The following is a 25054-nucleotide window of genomic DNA, read 5'->3' as shown; positions in this document are numbered from 1 at the left end:
GCGTGGTGTGATGGTATCATTTCTCTGTTCTTTCACTCCGAAAATGTAGCTCTTAGCGTAAGTTCAGTCATGAAGACTCTATTCCACATCATCCACCTCTTATCTCTATCCCCTTCCCTCTTCACCATCCTCGCACTCTCTTTCACTGCACTGCACTCCGTCTAGTGACCTCCCACATAGTCAGGTGTTTAATAGATGGCACCTCCCTCACCAATCAGCTGTCGATCCGTCCCTCTCCTGCCCAATCATAGCGTAGCAAGAAATTTAAAAGTCTCTGTCTCTTTTCCAGCTGTCTCCTGATCGAATCCGGCAACCCTCCAGCACCTCCCGATCCATGCAGTTCAAGGTCTCCCCTCTCCTGCTCTCCTGCTTCTACACCACCACCAGGTCTAGACCCGGGGAGTCTTCGGATCAGCGGCCTCTCCGCTCGAGCTTTTCCCACTTTCGGACGTGGTCCTCACGATGGGGTCTAGGACGCCAATGCACATTCACAGTTATTGTATTAATAAATTCTTTCTCATTCAGTTCGCTGAGTCTCTCATGATTGAAATGTGCACATTGCACTAGTGTTGTCTCCCCTCTATGTCATTCAGCTTAACCTGCAGTGTAGCAACTTCCGTTTTAAGCTGGCTTCCATATTTATCATCTTGTATGAATATGTATTTAGGCTGTCTTCTAAGCTCCTCAAGCAGCTCTCCTGTTTGCGCTGATTGGCTTTTATGAATCTAATTTAGTGCTCAGTTATTTCATGCTTGAATCTATCCAGTCATATCTTACTTTCGCTTAGCCAATAGCCAACATCACCTCTGACAAGTCAATGGATGTGTCAGTAGAGCCTGAGGCTTTACTGGCCTGGTCGTTAACGTGTTTGTTTTTATGCATGGTGTCTTCTAAATTGTTAGCAAAGGAGTACAACAGTTGCAGGAATGTTTTCGTTTACTGATGTGAGTCTGAGGTCAGTTCTATGAAATGCTGACCCAAGATAAAAACATAACATAAACATTAAAGCTGTAAGCAGCGATGATGGGCCCTTGCACTCATTGCAGTCAGCGGGACTCGCAGCCGCCGTCTCTCGACGACGTCTCCCACCTTTACCGGCATGAGCAGTGTTCTGCAGGGCAGAAGAGTATAGCAAAACACAAATACAAAAGACAGGTCCTCCGGCCAGCAGGTGGCGCAGTGACTGTAGCATATCAGCATATCAATCTGTGCAGAGTCAGATGTTCAACATGACTGTAAAGTTTCATCCACATAGGATGAAGTATGTAGGAGATACATGACTAAGTGCTGCGTTTTTGATAACTTTTGGTCTCTAATCCTTTAAAAGTAACCAGACCAATTTTCAGCTGGATTGGACAAATCCCCTAGGAGGAGTTCGCAAAAGTGCGGGGAGTGAAAAATGCAAAATGGTGCAGTTTTTTTAAAATGGCGGACTCCCTGTGCGTTTTAGAGGATGCCTCCAGGAGACTTTTTTAGTCGTCTAGAGGTGATGTGTACTGATTTTCATGTCTGTAGGTCAAATGGGGACTCAGATCTCATACTAGGGGGTGCTGCTGAGCCATGTGGCCATGCCCACATATGACGATAAGGTAATATGAAAAGGTGTACAGGGGCTGATGTCATGATAGAGTAAGAGGCAGGTAGGATGAACAAATCAAGAAACACAGCAGCTTTTCTCTATGGTGGCAAAGGGTCAACTTCATGGAGTTGCCCCGCCCACACGGTGTAACATCGAGCTGCGTTTTTGATAACTTTTGCTCAGCAATGTCTTCAGAACCATGTGACAAAATCTCAGGTCTATCAGAGTATTTCCCTAGGAGGAGTTCGTTCAAATACGAGGTGTGGAACATGGAAATCAGCCTGAACACAATTCATACCGCCAGTAGGTGGCGCTAGGAGTGTATCAGCTCATTAGCATATCAATCTGTTCAGAATGACAGGCTCAGCATGCCTGATTTTTTTCATCCACACTGGATGACGTGTGTGGGAGATACAGGCACAAATACATCCATTTCCTGTGCGTTGGCGAAGGGTCAACTTCGTAGTGGCGCCACAGCCAGACCGTATGACGAAGTACTGCGTTTTTGATAACTTTTGGTCCCTAACCCCTTAAGGGCAAGGGCTCCAATTTTCAGCCCAATTGAACAATTTCCCTAGTAGGAGTTCGCATAAGGGAGGCGGCGGTTGTGAGTCCCGCGGACCGCAAGGAGTGCAAGGGCACGTCATCACTGCTTGCAGCTTTAATTATTATTATTATTAATATTATTATTATTATTATTAACTCCCAGCTGCATGCTGATGTGTCAGGCTTTACCTAAAGCACCTCCCAGTGATTGCGCAAACAGGGTGGATGCAGGCAGAAAAGAACATAGAAGCAAATCCTTTTGAAACATTTCAAAAGCTGAAAATTTATTTTATGTTTACAATGTTGTACAGTAAACCTCCTGATTATACAGTGATTGTGAATAGATTGCTACAGCCTTCTTTTCATACCTCCGCTTCACAATCCCATTTCTGCAGTGAAGTGTGAACATTAAAGAGAATGTGGAGGAGGAGTCCTCACAAGAGGAAAGGAGCAGGGGGTGGGGGAGGGGAAGACAACAGCAGCACAGGCGGATAGCGATGTACACTGAAAGAACGGAGGCATAAAGAATATGAGCATCTCAACAGAGCAGGTCTGCCGGGAGTGTTGCTGAAGATTTGGATATTGTGTCCACCCATCATCTGAAGTAAGTGTTATTATACTGCATCTGATCTGCTAATTCTGCTGCTAGGGCAAATGATATATGAGTCTATGGGATATCTGTAATTCCTAATATACAGTAAGTATTTTTATTTTATTTACAAGATGTGGAATGTTAAAGTTTTATCTCATTAATCCCCCACTGAGATGATTTAAGACCTAATGTCTTTGAAGGTTTTCACCTGTAAAATATGGTAATGCTGTCGGATATTGACTGCATCCCTATTCCAGCCCCTTCCCCACTTCTGTTTCTGTTCTTTTATTATTCAAAAAAAGACACCTTCAAATCCTGGGCTAAATCTGGCAATGTATACGACCTATCAAGCTCTAATAAAGCACCTTTTGTTAGGAGTGTGATCTCTGTGCAAATCAATCCAGTTTGACTCCCCTATAGTGAAAAGGAGAACCAGCTTGGCTGATATTGTGACTGTAAAGAGAATTTCTCTGCAGCAAAAGCATTTACGTATAATTACTAATTATGTCGACTAAAGGGATGTTGAAAGTTTAATTATGTTAGATATTTAATTCAGAAGACTATAATGATGTCATCATTTGTGTCCACATATTATATTTTAGTATAAATGTCAAAGTAAAAAAAATCTCTCCTTTTACCAGCAGTTACTGTGCAGTCTAATCTTCTCAGTAAAGCAGTATCACATCTCAGCTCCATTAATTTTAAAAACGCACTTCACAGGCATGAAGTATTAACCATGCACCGTGTCACATAAAACCCAAGGCTGCTTATTTATGGAGGATAATTAGGAATCATTCTGATCAGATGTTTCTCTGAGTGGTTTCTTTCACAAAATTTCAGTTCATTAAGGCAATAATAATACAAGCAACAAATTACACATCAATCAAACTTCAGGTGCTATTTTGAAGTCCTAGTTGAAGTATTTTTTTCAGATATCAGCATCTGCATCTGTTTTTTGGAAATCCAAAGTAAAAGTTTACGACTATATTGCAATGACAAAAAGCAGGAAATCTGCAACAAATGCAAGAATGAAAGCCTTTGTGTCATTCCAATATTCATATAGTTTTAAGTTGGTCTTACGTTTTAAGTTAAGTTAAGAGGGCAGTAGGTATTTCTTTAGTAGGGACACAAAACATGACCTAACCAACGATCTAAACAGCAGGACAAAGCAAAAGCAGTAAATAGTAAGCAAAAACGAAACTATCATGAAAAATCTTACTATTGGTACAATAATTGTGGATCAACCATCCAACAAAGCTGTCCTCCAACATGTTGGCAGTGCTAGACAACATTATTACAGCCTGGTACAAACAATTTGTTTTCTATTAAAAATGTCTCTTTCTGTGACAATTTTTATATATGGTCCATAGTTTTTTACATTTTTTATTAAATGCTTTAATAATCCCAGAAGGGAAGTTGCTTAAGGCTGCTGCCAAGCAGTGTCATACAATGACCAGCAAGGAGCGCCACACCAGTGAGTGCAATGTGGATAAAGTGCCTTGCCCAAGGACACACAACAATGACTAGAGAGGAGTTGGGATCAAACCACCAACCTTCCGGTTATTGGACAACCCTGCTCTACCACTGAGCTGCTTGATTTGAGCCTATAGTATAGTTACGACAATAGTACTCACTGAAGTGGTGCAGGTTCCAATCCAACCTGTTTCACTACTGCTTTGTATACCTAGCTAGTTATTTCAAGTGTGTGTTTTTTAAAAAAAAAAACGATGGAAATATATGTTGTGTTGGCAGACATTGGGCCTCATTCACAAACAGTCGTACCCAGATTTGTGCGTCAAAATCTCACGTAAAAAATCATCATCTTCTTACAGCAAAGATCCTGTTTACAGCAGATGTCTGCTCTCCTTATCGCTTGTGTGGTCATATACGTGTGTATGACGGTGAATAGTCGTTGGAGTGAGACCTCTTACCGTCAATACAACATCTTTGTTCAAAGCTAAAGTTTTTAGTGGAATTGGACAGAAAGCTGCAGGCGACAGAGGAGTGTAGCCGGACTGATGGGGGTCAGAGGATGAAGCGCTGTGTGCTTAATGCACCTCAGTCATGAAGCTGGTACACTGTTAGTGTCACTTGAATAAGTGAAATAGTTAGCTGTTAGCTGCTCGCTAACTCCGTCTAAAACTGAGGCTGACTAACATTTAAGTAGGAACGTGTCTCTTGCAGTCAGGTAGTTTTATACATGGTAAAATTAGTCTGTTTTATGTACGTATACAACTATTTTTTTATGTGTGTAAAATGACTTTGGGTGAAGTTGTCTAAAAATATATTATTCTGTCATCATTACTGTCTGTTTGTGTTTCTCTAAATAGAATAACATTGATGTGCATGCTGTCAGGTGGAACAATCTGTACTTTTTTGTTTAATGTTTTATAGCGTCCTTTGTAGTAAGCAGGGGATTGCTGCACTCTGTCACTTAAAATGCAATTCAATGTGTAAGTAATCCAAGTATTCAGAATACATTACTCAGATTGAGTAATGTAACGGAATATGTTACAAATTACATTTTAGGGCATGTTATATGTATTCTGTAACTGAATACTTTATTACAGTAAACACTGTTTGACATTGCTTGGCAGCAGCCTCAAGAATTTTTCCCTCTGTGGGACTAATAAGGGATTATAAATTAAATTAATTAACGTTTCTCCATCCATCCATCCATCTTCTACCGCTTATCCGGGGCCGGGTCGCGGGGGCAGCAGTCTAAGCAGGGACACCCAAACTTCCCTCTCACCAGACACTTCCTCCAGCTCCTCTGGGGGAATCCCGAGGCGTTCCCAGGCCAGCCGAGAGACATAGTCTCTCCACCGCGTCCTGGGTCTTCCCCGGGGCCTCCTCCCAGTGGGACATGCCCGGAACACCTCCCCAGGGAGGCGTCCAGGAGGCATCCGAACCAGATGCCCGAGCCACCTCAGCTGGCTCCTCTCGATGTGGAGGAGCAGCGGCTCTACTCCGAGCTCCTCTCGGGTGACTGAGCTTCTCACCCTATCTCTAAGGGAGCGCCCAGCCACCCTTCGAAGGAAACTCATTTCGGCCGCCTGTATTCGCGATCTCATTCTTTCGGTCACTACCCAAAGCTCATGACCATAGGTGAGGGTAGGAACGTAGATTGACCGGTAAATCGAGAGCCTCGCCTTCCGGCTCAGCTCCTTCTTCACCACAACAGACCGGTACAGCGACCGCATTACTGCGGAAGCTGCACCGATCCGTCTGTCAATCTCCCGCTCCATTTTCCCCTCACTCGTGAACGAGACCCCGAGATACACAAACTCCTCCACTTGGGGCAGGAGCTCTCCTCCGACCCAGAGAGGACAGACTACCTTTTTCCGGTCGAGAACCATGGCCTCAGACTTGGAGGTGCTGATTCTCATCCCAGCCGCTTCACACTCGGCTGCAAACCGTCCCAGTGCACACTGGAGGTCCCGGCTCGATGAAGCCAACAGGACAACATCATCTGCAAAAAGCAGAGATGAAATCCTATGGTTCCCGAACCAGATCCCCTCCGGTCCCTCGCTGCGCCTAGAAATTCTGTCCATAAAAATTATGAACAGAACCGGTGACAAAGGGCAGCCCTGCCGGAGTCCAACATGCACTGGGAACAGGTCTGACTTACTGCCGGCAATACGAACCAAACTCCTGCTCCGGCCATACAGGGACCTAACGGCCCTCAGCAGAGGGCCACGGACCCCATACTCCCAGAGCACCTCCCACAAGATGCCGCGAGGGACACGGTCGAACGCCTTCTCCAAGTCCACAAAACACATGTGGACTGGTTGGGCGAACTCCCATGAACCCTCCAGCACCCTGCGGAGGGTATAGAGCTGGTCCAGTGTTCCGCGGCCAGGACGAAAACCACATTGCTCCTCCTTAATCCGAGGTTCGACTATAGGCCTAATTCTCCTCTCCAGTACCCTGGCGTAGACTTTCCCAGGGAGGCTGAGGAGTGTGATCCCCCTGTAGTTGGAGCACACCCTCCGGTCCCCCTTTTTAAAAAGAGGGACCACCACCCCGGTCTGCCAGTCCAGCGGCACTGCCCCCGATTGCCACGCGATGTTGCAGAGGCGTGTCAACCAAGACAGCCCCACAACATCCAGAGACTTAAGGTACCCAGGGCAAATCTCATCCACCCCCGGTGCCTTGCCGCCGGGGAGCTTTTTGACTACCTCGGCAACTTCAGCACAGGTGATGAACGAGTCCACCACTGAGTCATCAGCCTCCGCTTCCATAATGGAAGGCGTGTTGGTGGGATTGAGGAGGCCCTCAAAGTACTCTTTCCACCGTCCAACCACCCCCTCAGTCGAGGTCAACAGCTCCCCACCTCCACTGAATACAGTGTTGGCAGAGTACTGCTTCCCCCTCCTGAGGCGCCGGACGGTTTGCCAGAATCTCTTTGAGGCTGACCGATAGTCCTCCTCCATGGCCTCCCCGAACTCCTCCCAGGCCCGAGTTTTTGCCTCTACAACTGCCCTTGCTGCAGCACGCTTGGCCTGCCGATACCTATCAGCTGCTTCAGGAGTCCCACAAGCCAACCAGGCCCGATAGGACTCCTTCTTCAGCTTGACGGCATCCCTGACCTCCGGTGTCCACCACCGGGTCCGGGGATTGCCGCCACGACAGGCACCAGAGGCCTTGCGGCCGCAGCTTCGGACTGCTGCATCGACAATGGAGGTGGAAAACATAGTCCACTCCGACTCAATGTCTCCAGCCTCCCTCGGAATCTGGGTGAAGCTCTCCCGGAGGTGGGAGTTGAAGATCTCCCTAGCGGAGGGTTCAGCCAAACGCTCCCAGCAGACCCGCACAGTACGTTTGGGCCTGCCGGGCCCGTCCAGCCTCTTCCCCCGCCAACGGATCCAACTCACCACCAGGTAGTGATCAGTTGACAGCTCAGCCCCTCTCTTCACCCGAGTGTCCAAGACACAAGGTCGAAGGTCGGCTGACACGATTACAAAATCGATCATCGACCTCCGGCCTAGGGTGTCCTGGTGCCAAGTGCACCGATGGACAACCTTGTGCTCGAACATGGTGTTCGTTATGGACAAACCATGCCCAGCACAGAAGTCCAATAACAAAACACCACTCGGGTTCAGATCGGGGAGGCCGTTCCTCCCAATCACGCCTCTCCAGGTGTTACTGTCACTGCCCACGTGGGCGTTGAAGTCTCCCAGCAAGATGACAGAGTCCCCGGTTGGGGTGCCATCCAGCACCCCTCCCAGAGACTGTAAGAAGGTCAAGTACTCTACACTGCTGTTCGGCGCATACGCCGAAACCACAGTGAGAGACCTCTCCCCAACCCGGAGGCGCAGGGAGGCGACCCTCTCACATACTGGGGAAAACTCCAACACATGGCAGCTAAGCTGTGGGGCTATAAGCAAGCCCACACCAGCCCGCCGCCTCTCACCATGGGCAACTCCAGAATAGAAGAGAGTCCAACCCCTCTCAAGGAGTTGAGTTCCAGAACCCAAGCTGTGCGTGGAGGCGAGCCCGACTATATCTAGTCGGTACCGCTCGGCCTCCCGCACAAGCTCAGGCTCCTTCCCCCCCAGCGAGGTGACATTCCATGTCCCCAGAGCCAGTTTCTGTGTCCGGTGATCAGGTCGCCGAGGCCCCCGCCTTCGACTGCCACCCAATCCACTCTGCACCGGCCCCTTACGGTTCCTCCCACCGGTGGTGGGCCCATGGGAGGTCGGCCCCACGTCGCTCCTTCGGGCTAAGCCCGGCCGGGCCCCGTGGGGAAAGGCCCGGCCACCAGGCGCTCGCATTCGAGCCCCAACCCCGGGCCTGGCTCCAGGGTGGGGCCCCGGCTGCGCCATACCGGGCGACGTCACGGTCCTTGATTTTGCTTGCCTCATAAGGGGGTTTTTGGACCGCTCTTAGTCTGGCCCATCACCCAGGACCTGTTTGCCTTGGGAGACCCTGCTGGGGGCATTAAGCCCCCGACAACATAGCTCCTAGGATCATCTGGGCACTCCACCACAGTAAGGTGGCGGTCCATGGAGTTTCTTTAAATCATTAAAAAATACATTGGTCTGTTAATGTAGAATGATTCTGATTCATACACATACGCAAGGTTGTGAGTATAAAATTGGCCGGTGCGCAGGTTTCATGAATCCCACTGTGATTTTGCATACTCGTTTTGTGCGCAGAGTAACAACATTTCCACACACATATTAGTAATTGAGGCCCATTGTGTTTCCTCCTGTGTGTCTTTGTGACTGACTGTCAAGAGCACCTCTTTCCCAATATCTCACCCAATATCTAATATAGCTACTAAAACAAAGATCTGAAATTGCATAATGACGTCACCAGAGATGTCACTGTATGAAACTCAAATCCTGGTCAAAGATTGGCAGTGTCCACACTACTCATCATAGATATGAGTGCTTCTAATGTCATCTTGGCTAAGGGTGAGGGTTCTTACTTTTAGTCAGTGAATTTACTCAGTTTTACTCAGACAAAGGTTTTCTTAATCTTTAAACACAGAGAGGATAGGAGTAGAATAGGTGTGTATACATTTTAATTGAAACATCTCCTCCCTTTTCAGGCTTACAAACATGTCAGACTTTGAGGATTTCAGCAGGCCAGGAGGCCAGGCTAATGTATCTGAGAGCTACCAGCTGAACCCCACCAGTGTAATCGTCTCTGTGGTCTTCTCCCTCATATTCCTGCTCGGCACCATTGGAAACAGCTTGGTACTGGCCGTGCTGCTGCGGAGTGGCCAGGTCGGATACAACACCACCAACCTCTTCATACTCAACCTGAGCGTGGCTGACTTCTTCTTCATCATCTTCTGTGTACCTTTCCAAGCTACCATTTACTCCCTGGAAGGATGGGTGTTCGGCTCTTTCATGTGCAAAGTGGTTCACTTCTTCATCAACCTCACCATGTACGCTAGCAGCTTCACACTGGCCGCGGTGTCTGTTGACAGGTAGTCAGTACTTGATTTTCCACACAAACACATTTTAAAACACAGCAATTCATATTTCATCAGTATTTAATATTATATGTGACATTTTTTTTTATTTTATTGCAGGACAAACAGGTAGCACATAGCTAGACATACAACAAATATCAAAACAGACACATAACACGATGAACATGTACGACACAGAACAGTACAAAACAGACAGAACAAAAGATAATAATTGTTGATGACTATAAATGGTGAAGGCTGAATTGTGTGTGTATGTGTGGTGTGCATGTTCGCAGAGAAAGTAAAATGCTCTAACAGTAGTAAAAGAAAGAAGAAAAAAAATACCAAAAAAATACAACAAATTATAATGTTAATAGTAATAATAATTATAAATAATAATAATAGTAATAATAACAATGTCAATGATAAGTGAATACATATAGTGTGTGGTCATAAAAATTAGTTGAAAACTGAAACCAAATTGAAACAAAATTAATTAATAAATAATGATTATGGGGTATGGGAATATAACCGACAAAATGCTGTATTGATTATGTATTTTATGTTGGGTCATGATTGTAAAGAGGTGAAAAATGATTGCCAGATAGGGTTATGATCATAGTTGGCTGAGTTTGTAGGAGGTAGGAGTAAGGAGATGTCGTCAGTGATCAGGTTTTTCCAGCGTGTGATGTGTATAGAGCTCCGTGATTTCCAGTTCATGAGAATAACTTTTTTGGTGATGGTTAGCACCACAAGAAGATATTATATGTGACATTTGACATTAGAGCTTCATTTGCCATTTGCTTCCTGCGGTAAATTTTTTTTGTAAATTTAGTGCATTTGGAATCACAGAAATGTTCTTCCTAAAGGGATAAGTGTTAAAATGGCTTTTAATATTATTTATTTGTATTATTGTCCATCCATCTATTTTCTGAACCCCCTTTGTCCTGTACACAGTCATGGGGGTGCTGGAGCCTTTCCCAGCTTCAGGGTGGAAAGCAAGGACACCCTGGATAGGTTGCCAGAGACAAAAAACACTTTCCAATTAACCTAACATGCATGTCATTGTGTGAGAGGAAGCCAGAGTACCTGGCAAAAAGTGCGCACTTTTCACAGAAAAGCCCCACCCAGATTCAAACCAAGAATTTTCTAGCTGTGACCACTAAATACTTTTTGGACCAATCTGTAGTTAAGATGTAGTACCTTTCTCTAGAATTGGGATGTCATTGTTTCTGTAAATAGCTCAACTACTACTTTTATTATGATATTCTGCGTTATAATTATATGTAATGTGTTTTTGCTGACTCGAAACTATTCTATAAAATTATAAAATGCAAACTGTGGAGTCAATCCACCTCCCCACTCCTAAGGAAAAGTAAACTTGCACAGAGTTAATGTATAAATGGCAGCCACCACTACAAACCTAAACTCTGAGTCTTGTCCCGCACCATCCTAAATTAATTAGTGGTGGATCTGTGAGATCATGTAGCTCATGGGCACATCAACAAACAGGTTATTATTGGATGGTTTTGATACTTTACACAAACAACTGCAACTTCCTTTTCTGTCATTAGAGTACATGCAACATGTTACCCATCTAGTGGTTTAAACTGGTATTATATGACACATCATATAATCACTCAGTCACTCAGCGTGCTAGTAGCAGACTGCTACTAGCATGCTAAATTTCCTAGGTTGCGTTGTGGAGTGTTTTTCCTCCATCTCTCATTCCTGGTTGGTTTCTGTTCTTTACAGACTCTTTTCTGTTCTCTTTTGTTTGTTCATTGTGTGTTTCATTGGATCCTTTTGAGGTTCTGTTGGGACCTTTTGGATTTTTGTGTTTTGGATTTTTGGTTTTAACTTATTAAAAACTCACCTTTTCTTTAACATCTTAACTTTTGAGTCTGCAGTTTGGATTTTGGACCTTTTTATGTTAATTACATCATCCACATGTGTTAAACGGGCAACAGAATGAAGATGTGCAGGTACAGCGAGAGACAACAGCAGTTTTTGGTGGCCAGAGAGTTTGGTCACATTCAAATTTCAAATCCCGTCTTGGGAAGTTTTATACATGTCTTCTATCTTTTTTCAGCAACAAAGGAAACTATCAACATATAACATGTTAATGTCGGAAGAACAATATAATGACATCTGCCACATTAGGCGTAATGGCAACTGGGAAGAATAACAGCTACTATTTCTTGCATTCTGTGGGTCATGCACGTATTAAGATAAATAAAGGTCCTATGCAAGATAGTAGTAGTAGTAACAACTCCCAGCATTTTGCTATCCTTTTTTTACTTTTAGGCATTAGTGTGCTTGTGTATGTCTATTTTCATTCTTGTTTTGTCCCTTGTTGATTTTTTCACCCAGCTAAGTATTCAAACAACATGATTCGGAGGTTTGAATACTTTTGCTTGGTGCTTGGGTTACTCATGGCCCCCAGAAGCCATGCCAAGAAGACCAGCATTTTTTGATCAGCTGCTGGCTCTAAGACCACTATCCTTTATGGTTGGAGAGAAGCCCCAAATGCTGGAGGAGAAGATGCAAGACAGGAGTTAAATAAAGAAACTCCATGTCCCTGCGATCATCACAGGGAACATCATCATAACCCTAACCCTAACCCAGAAACATGTTCAGCTCGATCGGCTAACGTGTTTCAGAGCGGACAGAGCCTTATTGAAGAAGGTAAGACCCGTGGCGGTGGGCTCTGTGTTTACATTAATGACTGGTGTCGGGACGCTGTTGCGGTCTCCAAACACTGCTCACCACTTGTGGAGCTTATGATTATGCCGACCATTTTACCTGCTATGGGAGTTTACAGCTATATTGCTTGTAGCTGTGTACATCCCACCGTGCTCCAGCAACAACACCAGAAGCAACGCACTGAATGAGCTCTACCTGCAGGTCAGTGAGCAGCAGACAGCCCACCTGGATGCTGTTCTCCAAGACTGTGTTTCCAAAACTTCACAAACACATAGACTTTCCAACTCGTGGTAACAACACACTGGACACTGTTTACACTACCCAGAAAGGGCAAATACAAAGCCCTCCATCTCCCTCAACCTCGGAGCTTCTGATCACATCACTGTTATGCTAATGCCAGCATACAGACCACTGGTAAAAGTTGCCAAACTGGTCTGAAAAGAAGTGAGAGTGTGGCCGGAGGGAGCCACAGGAGCTTTACAGGACTGTTTTACACAACAGACTGGAATTTGTTTAAGCAGGCTGCAACCCACAACAACTGCACTGACATCCAGGAGTACTCAGAGACTGTCACTGCATACATCACCAAATGTATTGATGATGTAACACAAACCAGGACTGTCTGCATTTAAGCCAGTCAGAAACCATTGCTGACAGGGGTATTTACAGGCTAATGAGGGCCAGGAACGCTGCCTTTAGAGCAGGTGACGAGACTACCCTGTTAGCAAGAGCCAACCTGTCCCATGGCATCAGGAAGGCGAAGAGGCAGTACTCCAGGAGGTTGTTCAGCAACAACAGGGACACCCGAAGCCTGTGGCGGGGGATACAGGCCATAACAGACTACAAGCCCCACCACAGACCTGTGACAGCAACAGCTTACTGCTGAACCAGCTGAATGACTTCTTCTGACACTTTGAAACACTCAACAGCACTCCTGCACAAAAGATCCCACCCTCTCCCACTGACCAGGTATTTTCCCTGTCCCGAGCCAGCGTGAAGCCAGAAGCGCAAAGCTCCTGGTCCTGACAACATACCTGGCCGTGTGCTCAGAGACTGTGCTGAGGAGCTTGCTGAGGTGTTCACAGACATCTTCAACATCTCACTGAGCCAGGCTGTTGTCCCCACCTGCTTCAAAGCCACCACAATCATCCCTGTGACAAAGAAGTCCACCCCAGCCTGCTTCAATGACTACCGTCCAGTAGCGCTCACGCCCATCATCATGAAGTGCTTAGAACAGTTAGTCATGAAGCACATCAAGATGGCCCTCCGTCCCTCCCTGGACTCATTCCAGTTTGCATATCGGCCCAACCGCTCAACCATTGATGCACATCACTGAGGAAGGACCTCTCCTGGACTAACAACACTGCATCACTGAGCAAGAAGGCACAGCAGCGCCTCTACTTCCTCCGCAAGCTCAAAGGGGCCAGAGCCCTGTGCACCTTTTACAGAGGTGCTGTTGAGAGCATCCTGTCCAGCTGCATCACTGTGTGGAACGGAGCCTGCACCACCACCTGCAGGAAGACACTTCATCGCATAGTGAGAGCAGCTGAGAGGATCATCGGCATCCCTCTCCCCTCCCTCCAAGACCTCTACGACAGCCATCTCATCCGAAAGGCCCTCCACATCATAGGAGACCCCACCCACCCTTCCCACTGCTTCTTCAGTCTGCTGCATAAGGAAAGAGACTGCGCAGCGTCTGGGCCAGGACCAGCACACTGAGAGATAGCTTCATCCACCAGGCTGTCAGGAAGCTGAACTCCATCCCTGTTGTGCCCCACTTTCTCCCTCTTCCCCCACCAAAAGAACCCTGACATCCCCCTCTCCCCCTAAAAAAAGGAACTCTGTGCACCAGCCACTTTACAGCCTTATCTTTGCACCTTAGGCAGTTCATACCAGTCTCATACAAGCTGCTAATAAGTTAAACCATTCCCTGGACTGTTTACATTTATGTCAACTGCACTGTCTTGCACTATTACATTTTTTTGCACTCTCACTGCATTGTGCCTTCATTTTGTGCCTATTTTGTGTGCGCCTCATTGTAGGTACACTTTATATTTATTGTCTATTCTTAGGTTCTTAGTTATATGTTATACGTTGTGGAGTTGAGAGTAACGCAAATTCGATTGTATGTCCAGCACATATAGCAGTTTTGACAATAAAGCTGACTTTGACTTTGTATGACTACTATTGTTGTGTTCAATAAACATGGACCAAATTCATTTTAGGCTGATATGTGATAATTTTAGTTCATTCATATTTCCTGTTGGGAGATCAATTGTTGGGCCTCAGCATTGCTAAAACTCTGGCTTTGACCCTGCTATGCCTGTCAGATAAACAAAGTGGATGTAGCTGCAGATGATGAGATAAGGTAAAAAGAACGTTTTTGTAGTTTTTGTGAAGATAGATGTTAAGGTAGTCTGATTCATCCAAAAATATATGGTGATTAAGAAACAAACAAATGCATTGTTAACTGTGATGCAGTGCACCTAACTTCTGTGCTGGTGCACCTAAGAAAGGTGGCGCACCAGTGCAACCAGTGCTAAAAATCAGTCTAGAGCCCTGCAGAATGCTTTCAAAACTGCTGACAATCATGGACAATCCCTCCCACCCTCTCCATAAAACTGTGGACAAACTTCAGCAACAGATTTCTGCTGCCCTGCGGCTCTAAGGAACAGTACAGGAAGTAATTCCTGCCGCTATAACTCCTCTCTGTGACTGTCAAACTAAAGCATCATCTCAGTTGCACTTCAAGCTTTTGAGTCACATTAACTCTGTATTTATGTTCATTTGTCTGCTGCTATATGTGTGTAAGAGTAAGAGATTTTTTTCCCTGTATATATTGTATTTATTGTGCTTTTGAAATATGCTGCTACTACAACTTAATTTCCATACAGGGAATAATAAAGTAAAGCTTAATCTAAATCGTAAATTTAGCATTTCCTAAAGTGTCTGCTCTCTCCTCTGAAGAGAATAAATTCACATTTCAATCATGAGAGACTCAGCGAACTGAATGAGAAAGAATTTATTAATACAATAATTGTGAATGTGCATTGGCGTCCTAGACCCCGTCGTGAGGACCACGTCCGAAAGGGGGGAAAGCTCGAGCGGAGAGGCCGCTGATCCGAAGACCCCCCCGGGTCTAGACCTGGTGGTGGTGTAGAAGCAGGAGAGCAGGAGAGGGGAGACCTTGAACTGCGAGGATGGGGAGGTGCTTGGGGTGGAGGAGGGTTGCCGGATTCGATCGGGAGACAGCTGGAGAAGAGACAGAGACTTTTAAATCTCTTGCTACGTTATGATTGGGCAGGAGAGGGACAGATCGACAGCTGATTGGTGAGGGAGGTGCCATCTATTAAACACCTGACTATGTGGGAGGTCACTAGACAGAGTGCAGTGCAGTGAAGGAGAGTGCTAGGATGGTGAAGAGGGAAGGGGATAGAGATAAGAGGTGAATGATGTGGAATAGAGTCTTCATGACTGAACTTACGCTGAGAGCTACATTTCAATCATGAGAGACTCAGCGAACTGAATGAGAAAGAATTTATTAATACAATAATTGTGAATGTGCATTGGCGTCCTAGACCCCGTCGTGAGGACCACGTCCGAAAGGGGGGAAAGCTCGAGCGGAGAGGCCGCTGATCCGAAGACCCCCCCAAAAGAGAAGGAGATGAAAATTGAGTTTGATACTTACATGATTTGGGCACTAACAGATACCATGTAGCATGAAAAGACAATTGTTAGAGGCAGCATGCAAAATGAAATTACGACAATCATGCAGTTGGATTCGAAGCATAGAGAGGAGAATAAGAGAGAGCTTAGGGAGCGAATGCTTGAGCTAAGGATAGCTAAGTATAGAGAGAGTTTAGCGAGCATGCGCTCAAGCCGAAGAAGGTATAGGGATTTTAGCGAGCGTGTGCTAAAGCTGCGGAATGTAGGGAGAGTGTTTAGCAAGCAAGTGCTCAAGCTAGGGGAGGAATAGAGGTTTAGCGAGCATGCGCTCGAGCTATGGAAAGTAGAGAGGATTTGGCGAGCATGCGCTCAAGCCAAGGGGAGAGTGGAGAGAGTTTAGCGAGTGCCGCTCAAGTAGGGAAAATTTATAGAGACAGTTTAGCAAGCATATACTTGAGCTAGAAGCAGGGAAGGCGTGGAAGAAGACTTTGCATGAAAGAAGGCAGCTGACTGTGACTACGTGGGGATAGGTCGGCATGAATCGAAGCCCACTGGCTGTTAATAAAGGGGATATGGTTGCGTGAATCGAAGCCCACTGGCTGTGAATAATGGGGGATAGGGTTGCATGAATTGAAGCCCACTGGCTGATAATAAAGGGGATATGGTTGCATGAATCGAAGCCCACTGGCTGATAATAAAGGGGATATGGTTGCATGAATCGAAGCCCACTGGCTGATAATAAAGGGGATATGGTTGCATGAATCGAAGCCCACTGGCTGTGAATAAGAAGGATATGGTTGCATGAATCTAGGCCCGCTGACTACGAATACATGGGGGTATGGTCTGCATGAATCGAAGCCCACTGGCTGTGAATAAAGGGGATATGGTTGCATGAATCGAAGCCCACTGGCTGATAATAAAGGGGATATGGTTGCATGAATCGAAGCCCACTGGCTGTGAATAAAGGGGATATGGTTGCATGAATCGAAGCCCGCTGGCTGTTAATAAAGGGGATATGGTTGCATGAATCGAAGCCCACTGGCTGTGAATAAAAAGGATATGGTTGCATGAATCTAGGCCCGCTGACTACGAATACATGGGGGTATGGTCTGCATGAATCGAAGCCCACTGGCTGTGAATAAAGGGGATATGGTTGCATGAATCGAAGCCCGCTGGCTGTTAATAAAGGGGATATGGTTGCATGAATCGAAACCCACTGGCTGTGAATAAAGGGGATATGGTTGCATGAATCTAGGCCCGCTGACTACCAATACATGGGGGTATGGTCTGCATGAATCGAAGCCCGCTGGCTGAGAATAAAGGGGATATGGTTGCATGAATCGAAGCCCGCTGGCTGTTAATAAAGGGGATATGGTTGCATGAATCGAAGCCCGCTGGCTGTGAATAAAGGGGATATGGTTGCATGAATCGAAGCCCGCTGGCTGTGAATAAAGGGGATATGGTTGCATAAATCGAAGCCTGCTGGCTATGAATGGATGGAGGTATGGTCTGCATGGATCGACGCCCACTGGCTATAAATACATGGGGGTATGGTCTGCATGAATCGAAGCCTACTAGCTGTGAATAAGGGGATATGGTTACGTGAATCTAGGCCCGCTGACTATGGATGCATACATTTTTTGGGGTAGCATGAACGAAGCCCACTGGCTATGGATGCACTGATTTTTAGGGTAGCGTGAACGAAGCCCACTGGCTATGGATGCATTGAATTACGGCCTTGCATGAGCGAAACCCACTGGCTATGGATGCGATGGTTTAAGGCCTTGCGTGATGAAGCCCACCAGCATTGGTGCATTGATATGAGGCCTAGAGAATGCCGTGAGAGTTAAGTTAGCAGACATGAATTGACGATACAGCAATAATAGGTGAAACTCACCAGGGACGGAGAGATTTCTGAGATGCGAGCACGTGTCCGGTGTTTTGGCCAATACAGGAAGTGAAGACCATCGACCAAGTGATTGCAGAGATGAAGGGGATACTTTGAGCTGACAGAATGACGCCCACTGGCTGAGATGCATTGCCTTGAATAAAACGAAGCCCGTCGGCTGACAGTACATTAATTATAAAGCTTGAGGGAAAGCTGAGAGGATAGAGAAAAGGAGGGCATGGAGATAACATGCATGATTCGAGCATTACACCACCACCAGTAATATGATGAAAAACTCACAATGATGAAATCACGGTAATAATATTATTAACAATCCTACCAGCTAGGCCAGGTGGGCCTGAAGACGAATGTGAAGAGAGAAGATGACCGAGCGTGCCGATTAGCAGGAATTCATTGGTTATGTGGCCTGCATGAAAAGAACCCACTGCTGTGATAGTATAGCTAAAGGGCCTTGCATGAACCAGAGCCACTGAGTTGCTGCTGAAGTAGTTGCACCTATTCTAAAGGGATGACCCGAATAATGATTAAGGGATAATGGGGATCTGACGAGAGGTTGTATGAGCAAAGACCAGTTCCTAGACAGAGGGAGAGATTCCTGTGGTCACAGAGGGACTTGAGGATCTGAATGGGACGAACCTGTAGAGAACCACTCATGTATTTAAAAGGACATAAGGACGAATTGTGCAGGCTATGACTACTGTACATGCACCACTGCATTTAGGGTGTTGCAACAGCTTGTAGTAGTTCGATGGAATACTAGTTCTGCGAAGGTGACTTCTAGAGGGATTGAAGGAATGGGAGGCCTCCTCTAAGAAAACCAAAAGCTAAGCGAAGAGGGATTCCAGGAGAGGATCAACGGAAGGAGAAATACACCCGATCTGGGTTGAAACCAATTAGTGGAGAATTGAAAGGGTTATAGGCCACGGGGAGTCTAGAGGAGAGGGAGAAGCCTTCGAATGCCTTTAAATAGTATGGTTTGATAAATAACCTGAGATTGAATTGAATGTGAGCTGCCATGGTTCTGATGAAAGGTAGTATGAGCACCCTTATCTAAACCAAATGCGTTTCCAATGAAGCAATGAGAATTTAAAGGCCGGCATCTAGCAGACCACTGCCCTTGGAGGAAAGAACCCCCCAAAACCCACGGATGTGCACCATCTGTGAACAACCTGAGAAAATCGGATGAATGCACTACGTCATCATTAAAAGAACAACACCATGTTGTTATAGCAGGAGATGTCTCATAGCAGGAGAGACCGGGTCCACCGATCATGCTGCAGCCTTGGTTCGAGGCAACATGGACACGGAAGTTAGGAACTGTGGAGGACCGTCCAAAGGGAGCTGTGAAAGGTTGGCCTTATGAATGGTATAGTTGCTGCTTGGAGATATCTGAATGCAGATTTTGAAGCGCTCTAAATTTATTTATTTATTCATTTTTATTTATTAAATTATATCAGCATTTCTAACGGGGAGAGATGGTTTCATGTCGGAAGGGATGAGCGTATGCTGAGGAACTCCGGGTGGGAGTTTTTTTTTTTTTTTTTTTTTTTTTTTTTTTTTTAAACCAGTATTTAACTATTTTAATTATTAGTAATATCTAACTGTTTGTCCTATCGAACCATATGAATTTAAACGTAGCACAATAGCTATAACGACAGAATAGCGAACTCACCGTCTAATGCATGTAAACACAAGCACATGGCTACTTAATATGCACACAATTCGACTACGTCATCGTCGTGATAGCGTTGTACAGGGATCGACTCACGTTATCAATACGCACATCAGGCAGTAAGTTCCATGCAGCACGATCGAAGATGACTAAGCAGGGATGTCTGAGGGGACAGCATAGAGGGAACACTTCTTCAGCAGAATCTGGCATAAGGAGTTTGACGCGAGATTGAAGATGCAGGTACTAATGCAAATGAGACGAACAGAGAAATATATTTTAAATCCCACTTAATGCCGAAAGATACCATAGCAACAGGTGAATGGAGGAATCTAAATGCATCAGAGAAGACGGCTCCCTGGCCCATGAATAAATAAGTTTAAAGCGCTGTCCACTGGCATAAAGAGGGGACAGAGGTTCGGGCGTAATAAGACTAATTGCCGAAATAGGCCGGAGTGAGGAGCGGACGATCGAATAATGCCATTCTGCAGGAGTATTGCGTATGGCTTGCCTTGTAGGCGCTACGATTTTTTTTTTTTTTTTTTTGCACGCCTGACGGCCTTGTATATCTGTGCAGATTGAGAAAAGTAGGCTGAAGCACAGAGGGACACGGAGCAGTGAGCCCGCGAGCGCCACATTTTTGCTGAGATCATTTGGGACCACGGCGATCAAGGCCAAATTCGGAGTCCACAGACCAGGCCAGGCTAGTAGCCGAATAGTGAGAATAAGCGCTGCTTACTGGAAGTGCTAGTGATATTGATTGAATATGTTTTCCGGCTATTGGGATGGAGGTCTCCGGTTAGAGCTAGATAGACCATTCTTGGCCACAAATTTATGACGCTGAGGAGATTACAGGATGAGGTTTACTAAAATATTGTCTCATATTTTAGTGGATTGCGAAATGAAGGGCCTACCTATAGGAGGGGCAGGCCGAGCAGATGCCAGAGTGTAGCGGCGGAAGATGGCGGAGGAGAACGGGAGATCAGCGGCTGAGAGCAAGCGGCTGGATCGGCAGAGACTACAGGAGCAGGAGACATGGACTCCGCGACTGCCCTCAGGTGGAGGTCGACTGACCGAAGAAACACGACCAGCACCGAAGTGTTTGATTGAGCGTGTCGGGGGGAAAAGCGGAGCAGCGGCAGCGGGAGAGCGAGAAGCGTTCCCTCGTGTAGCCCTGGGAGCAGAGGAGGCTGACTTCTTGCTCCTTTTACAGGCCGCGGGTAGCCACTGCGGCGCGGGGCAGGGGAGATGGGATTGGATCTGAAGTTGGATTGAGAGAGTTCCGGAGGAGGAATAATGCCAGTTGATTGCGGCATAGAGCAGCGCAGAATCGTTGCCGGATTCGATCGGGAGACAGCTGGAGAAGAGACAGAGACTTTTAAATCTCTTGCTACGTTATGATTGGGCAGGAGAGGGACAGATCGACAGCTGATTGGTGAGGGAGGTGCCATCTATTAAACACCTGACTATGTGGGAGGTCACTAGACAGAGTGCAGTGCAGTGAAGGAGAGTGCTAGGATGGTGAAGAGGGAAGGGGATAGAGATAAGAGGTGAATGATGTGGAATAGAGTCTTCATGACTGAACTTACGCTGAGAGCTACATTAAGTGATTAGTAATCTAAAGAAATCAATTAAAATGTTTGGGTATAGGCATACAAACGTAATTTTATTCAATTAAATTTGATTTATATAGCGCATTATACAATCTGCCTCTCAGACCCAGATTGGTAACTGGTTTCATAGTAGTGGTGCCTGATAGCTAAAGGCTTGTCCTCCCATTCTATTTTGATGAATCCTAGGAACTACAAGTAAACCTGCACTCTGAAATCTGAGAGTTCTATTAGGAACATACAGTACTACTATGTAGGTTAGGAGAAGGATTTTGAAATTTTATCTTGACCCCACTGGGAGCCAGTGAAGATAAGCTAGAACAGGAGAGATATGATCCCTTTTGCTGAGTCCTGTCAGATCTCTAGCTGCTGCATTCTGAATCAGCTGCAGGCTATTAATGGAGAATGTGGACATCCTGACAATAGTGAGTTGCAGTAGTCCAGTCTAGAGGTAACAAAAGCATGGATGAGTTTTTCAGCATCACTCTGAGAGGATGCTCCTGATCTTAGCAATATTACGGAGGTGAAAGAAGACGGTCTTAGAGACCTGTTTAATATGAGAGCTAAATGACATGTCTTGGTCAAAGATAACTGTGAGGTTCCTCACACCATCCAGAGAGAGAATGTTCAGATAAATTAGTTCTGAGATGTTTGGGGCCAAAAACAATGACCTCAGTTTTGTCCGAGCTTAACAGTAAAAAAATGAGAGCTCATCCAGTCCTTTATGTCCTTACGACATACCTGTAGTCTGACTAATGGCTCTGCTTCTTCAGGCTTCTATCTTGTGTTCTATTCTGTGTAGTAGGATGCTGTGATCTACGGTGTCAAAGGCAGCACTGAGATCCAGTAGAATGAGTACAGAGACAAGTCCACGGTCTGACGCCATGAGGAGGTCATTAGCAACTTTAACCAGAGCTGTTTCTGTGCTGGAAGGAAGACAAATTGGAAAACTGATTTGCGCTTAAGAAAAACAATTTTACTTCAAACCGTCTCGTTAATAACAGTAGCAGGGCCATTAGAAATTGTTCAATCCATTAGAAATTCCAGTTGATACCACACAGTTGATACCATCACAAAGGAGAGCAGAAAAGATAAGCATATATTTTCTTATTATTAATTCTGATTATGGTCCTTACTCTGGTTAATCAATTTGCGGAATAAAGTGTTTACATGCAGTGCAGCTACAGGAATATTCCTGTTCACATTAACCAGCATATTTGGAAAAAAAAACAGCGCTGTATCAGGGTAGTGATAAGAAACATCATGATATAGGAGCATTATTATCTGGGACAAATCAGGTAAAATATGATAATCATGATATGATTTAGACTTGTCTCAAGTCATATACTGGTTGCAAAGTGGTTCTGCTGCAAATTGTCTCTATCCAGCTAAGCTAACACTACATATGTGAATGACAGAATTTATGGCCAGCTGAATAATTCACAAAAATCACCAAATTAAATTGGGTTTTTGCTTTGACTGTAAATTGCAAATCTGCTATACCTAAATAATTATACACATACTTACACTTATTAGTATTATTATTAAACACTATTATAAGTATACACTATTTATAATTTTCTGTCAACTACGTTAGCATCCAGGTCCAGGGGGAAAAAGCTTGCATGCGTTATGTTATATATTATGATATTTTTTATATTATTATCTAAATTTCCGGAACCAACCTTTAACCTCAAAGTATGTACCGTACATCTATCCATCCATCTACGGGTGAGAGGCAGGGACAGATCACCTGTCGATCATATGGCAACATACACAGACAAACCATCTACATTCACACCTACAGGCAATTTGGGTGAACAATTAACCTAACAAGCCAGAGTACCTGCATGAGAAAACCCACACAGGCACAAGGAGTGCATGCAAACACCCTGTGATTTCCCTCACAGAGATGGCTCTTTCACTATAGATGTTGGGCTTAATAACATAATTAGCTTGGTCAATATGGACAATCCAGCTGCCCCCTGCTGCACAGGCTGTGCTCAGGCTAGCTGTGTTTAAGCTTAAGAAAATTTAATAGCCTACAATCAATCTAAGAAAAGGGCAGGAGAGTCGACAGGTTAATAATTTTCTCTTGTTTGTCTTGTCTTCCTCACTGCCGGTGTAACAACAGCTTACAGTTAAACATCAGACCAGGAATGAAATCACAGTTTAGCCTGAAAGAACAGCAGCATGCACACACAGTGCAAATATACAAAAACACACACATATGTGCTTAATATTTCTTCCCCAAAGCTTTTGTAAAAAAAATATTTAAACAGCATTTAGTCAGTAATTTGTGAAGAATATTCATTCATGGCTTAATTTCATTTTTGATTTCAATTTTTTCATTTTTTTTAGATATAGCCTAGCAAATAGTTGGCAAGTAGCCGCCAAATGAATGACAGCTTGATGAGGAGACACGTGACGTCTGTTGCTGGGAAACCATATACCGGTAGTCTTCTTCCAAACTTTGCAGATATAAATACTATTGTATTATAATATTATCTAAATCATAATCTTACATCATAATATTAATATGTTTACCATCGTGATTCTTACCAATATGAAGTGCAATTTAAATATTAATACACAACTACTTAGAAAACAATATGAACAAACATGCACCAGGCAAGAACTGACACGGATAAATATGTAGAAGATTTTGGAGATGAAGTATACATCAAATGAGGAAACCAAGTAAAAAATAAACATTTATTTAGGTGAAATCGCTTAGTAAAATGCATGCGTTGTTGCAGGCAATTTACGTAACCACGAGCGGGCCCACAAGTTGCATTACCATGGCAACGTGACAACGCTTCCTTCCAGAGCAACTTTCAAGTCTTTCAATCCAGTCGTTCTCAAAAATTAAATAACCACATGCTCACTTCAACAAATGTCTCCACAGTACTGTTGTGTCTCTCTACTTTAATTCTGAATTAAGCAGAGGACTTTCAGAATGCAATCTAAAGCACGAGGTATTCACGAGGTATTCACACAGACGCCATCTCTCCGTCACTCCTCTTCTTTATTTTTCCTCTCCTCCCCACAATGCATTACCCCTGACCAATCAGCTAAGTGTTATGTACAGACACAACATCCCTCCTTTTCATGGAAATAAAGTGTTACCAATTCAGATTTATATCAACCCAATCTTAAAGTCAATTCCACTCATAACTGTTGCAGGTTAAATTGCATTTTAACAATATCTCTTTTACTGCAGATTTCTTTTCCTTTTTCTAACACCCAATGTCTGGAACAAAACATGACATAGAAAACTACGTCCTTCGAGAGGCATGTCTCTTAGGTATTGTTTAACTCAATTTAGCACAGTTCCTTAGAAAAAAAACTTCCTCGAATCATACACCATTATAACTCATCTCTGGCTGGAAATTAACTAACATTAGCTTGCCGACTCGGGAACAACATGAAATATTGTCTGTATACATCAGGCTGGAACTCTCCATATTCAAACCCATGAACAACATGTATTAATGTGTTTTCAGTCACAAACATAATCAGTCAGCTTACTAGGTATTCGCTTGACCCTTTGTGGTCTGGTTGATATGTCTGTGTGTATCTGTGTCCCAGAGTCATTTTCTGCTTGTGGTGTCTGAGTGACAGTGGTGTGTGTGTCCTCTATCACTCTGGTTTCTGCCTCTTCATGCTTCTGCTCTTCCTCCTTTTCTTGAAGAGTCCTCGATTCCAGGTCATGTCCTCTGTATTTCTTGACAAAGGTGGTATTTCGTGCATATCTTGCACCAGTTGGTGATTCCACTACAACCTTGTTTCCTGCCTTGCTAATTATTTTGTATGGTGTTGCACTGAATGCTGTTGAGAACTTGTCTG

General features: G+C 44.8%; 1 protein-coding gene across 1 annotated transcript in view; it reads left to right on the top strand.

Moving 5' to 3' along the window:
* Positions 1 to 2619: 2619 nt before the first annotated feature.
* The window catches only part of galr2b (galanin receptor 2b), a 31725-nt gene continuing 9290 nt past the window's right edge, over positions 2620 to 25054 (top strand). Inside the window, exons 1-2 of the mRNA XM_028398281.1 lie at positions 2620 to 2729; positions 9277 to 9660. Coding sequence (XP_028254082.1) covers positions 9287 to 9660 — 374 coding nt within the window. The 5' untranslated portion in view covers positions 2620 to 2729; positions 9277 to 9286. The remainder of the gene's footprint in view (positions 2730 to 9276; positions 9661 to 25054) is intronic.

The sequence above is a fragment of the Parambassis ranga genome, unplaced genomic scaffold (genome assembly GCF_900634625.1).
Source record: "Parambassis ranga unplaced genomic scaffold, fParRan2.1 scaffold_137_arrow_ctg1, whole genome shotgun sequence".
Lineage (NCBI taxonomy): Eukaryota > Metazoa > Chordata > Actinopteri > Ambassidae > Parambassis > Parambassis ranga.
Note: the sequence above shows the minus strand (reverse complement) of the source record. Positions and strands in the feature narration are given on the sequence as shown.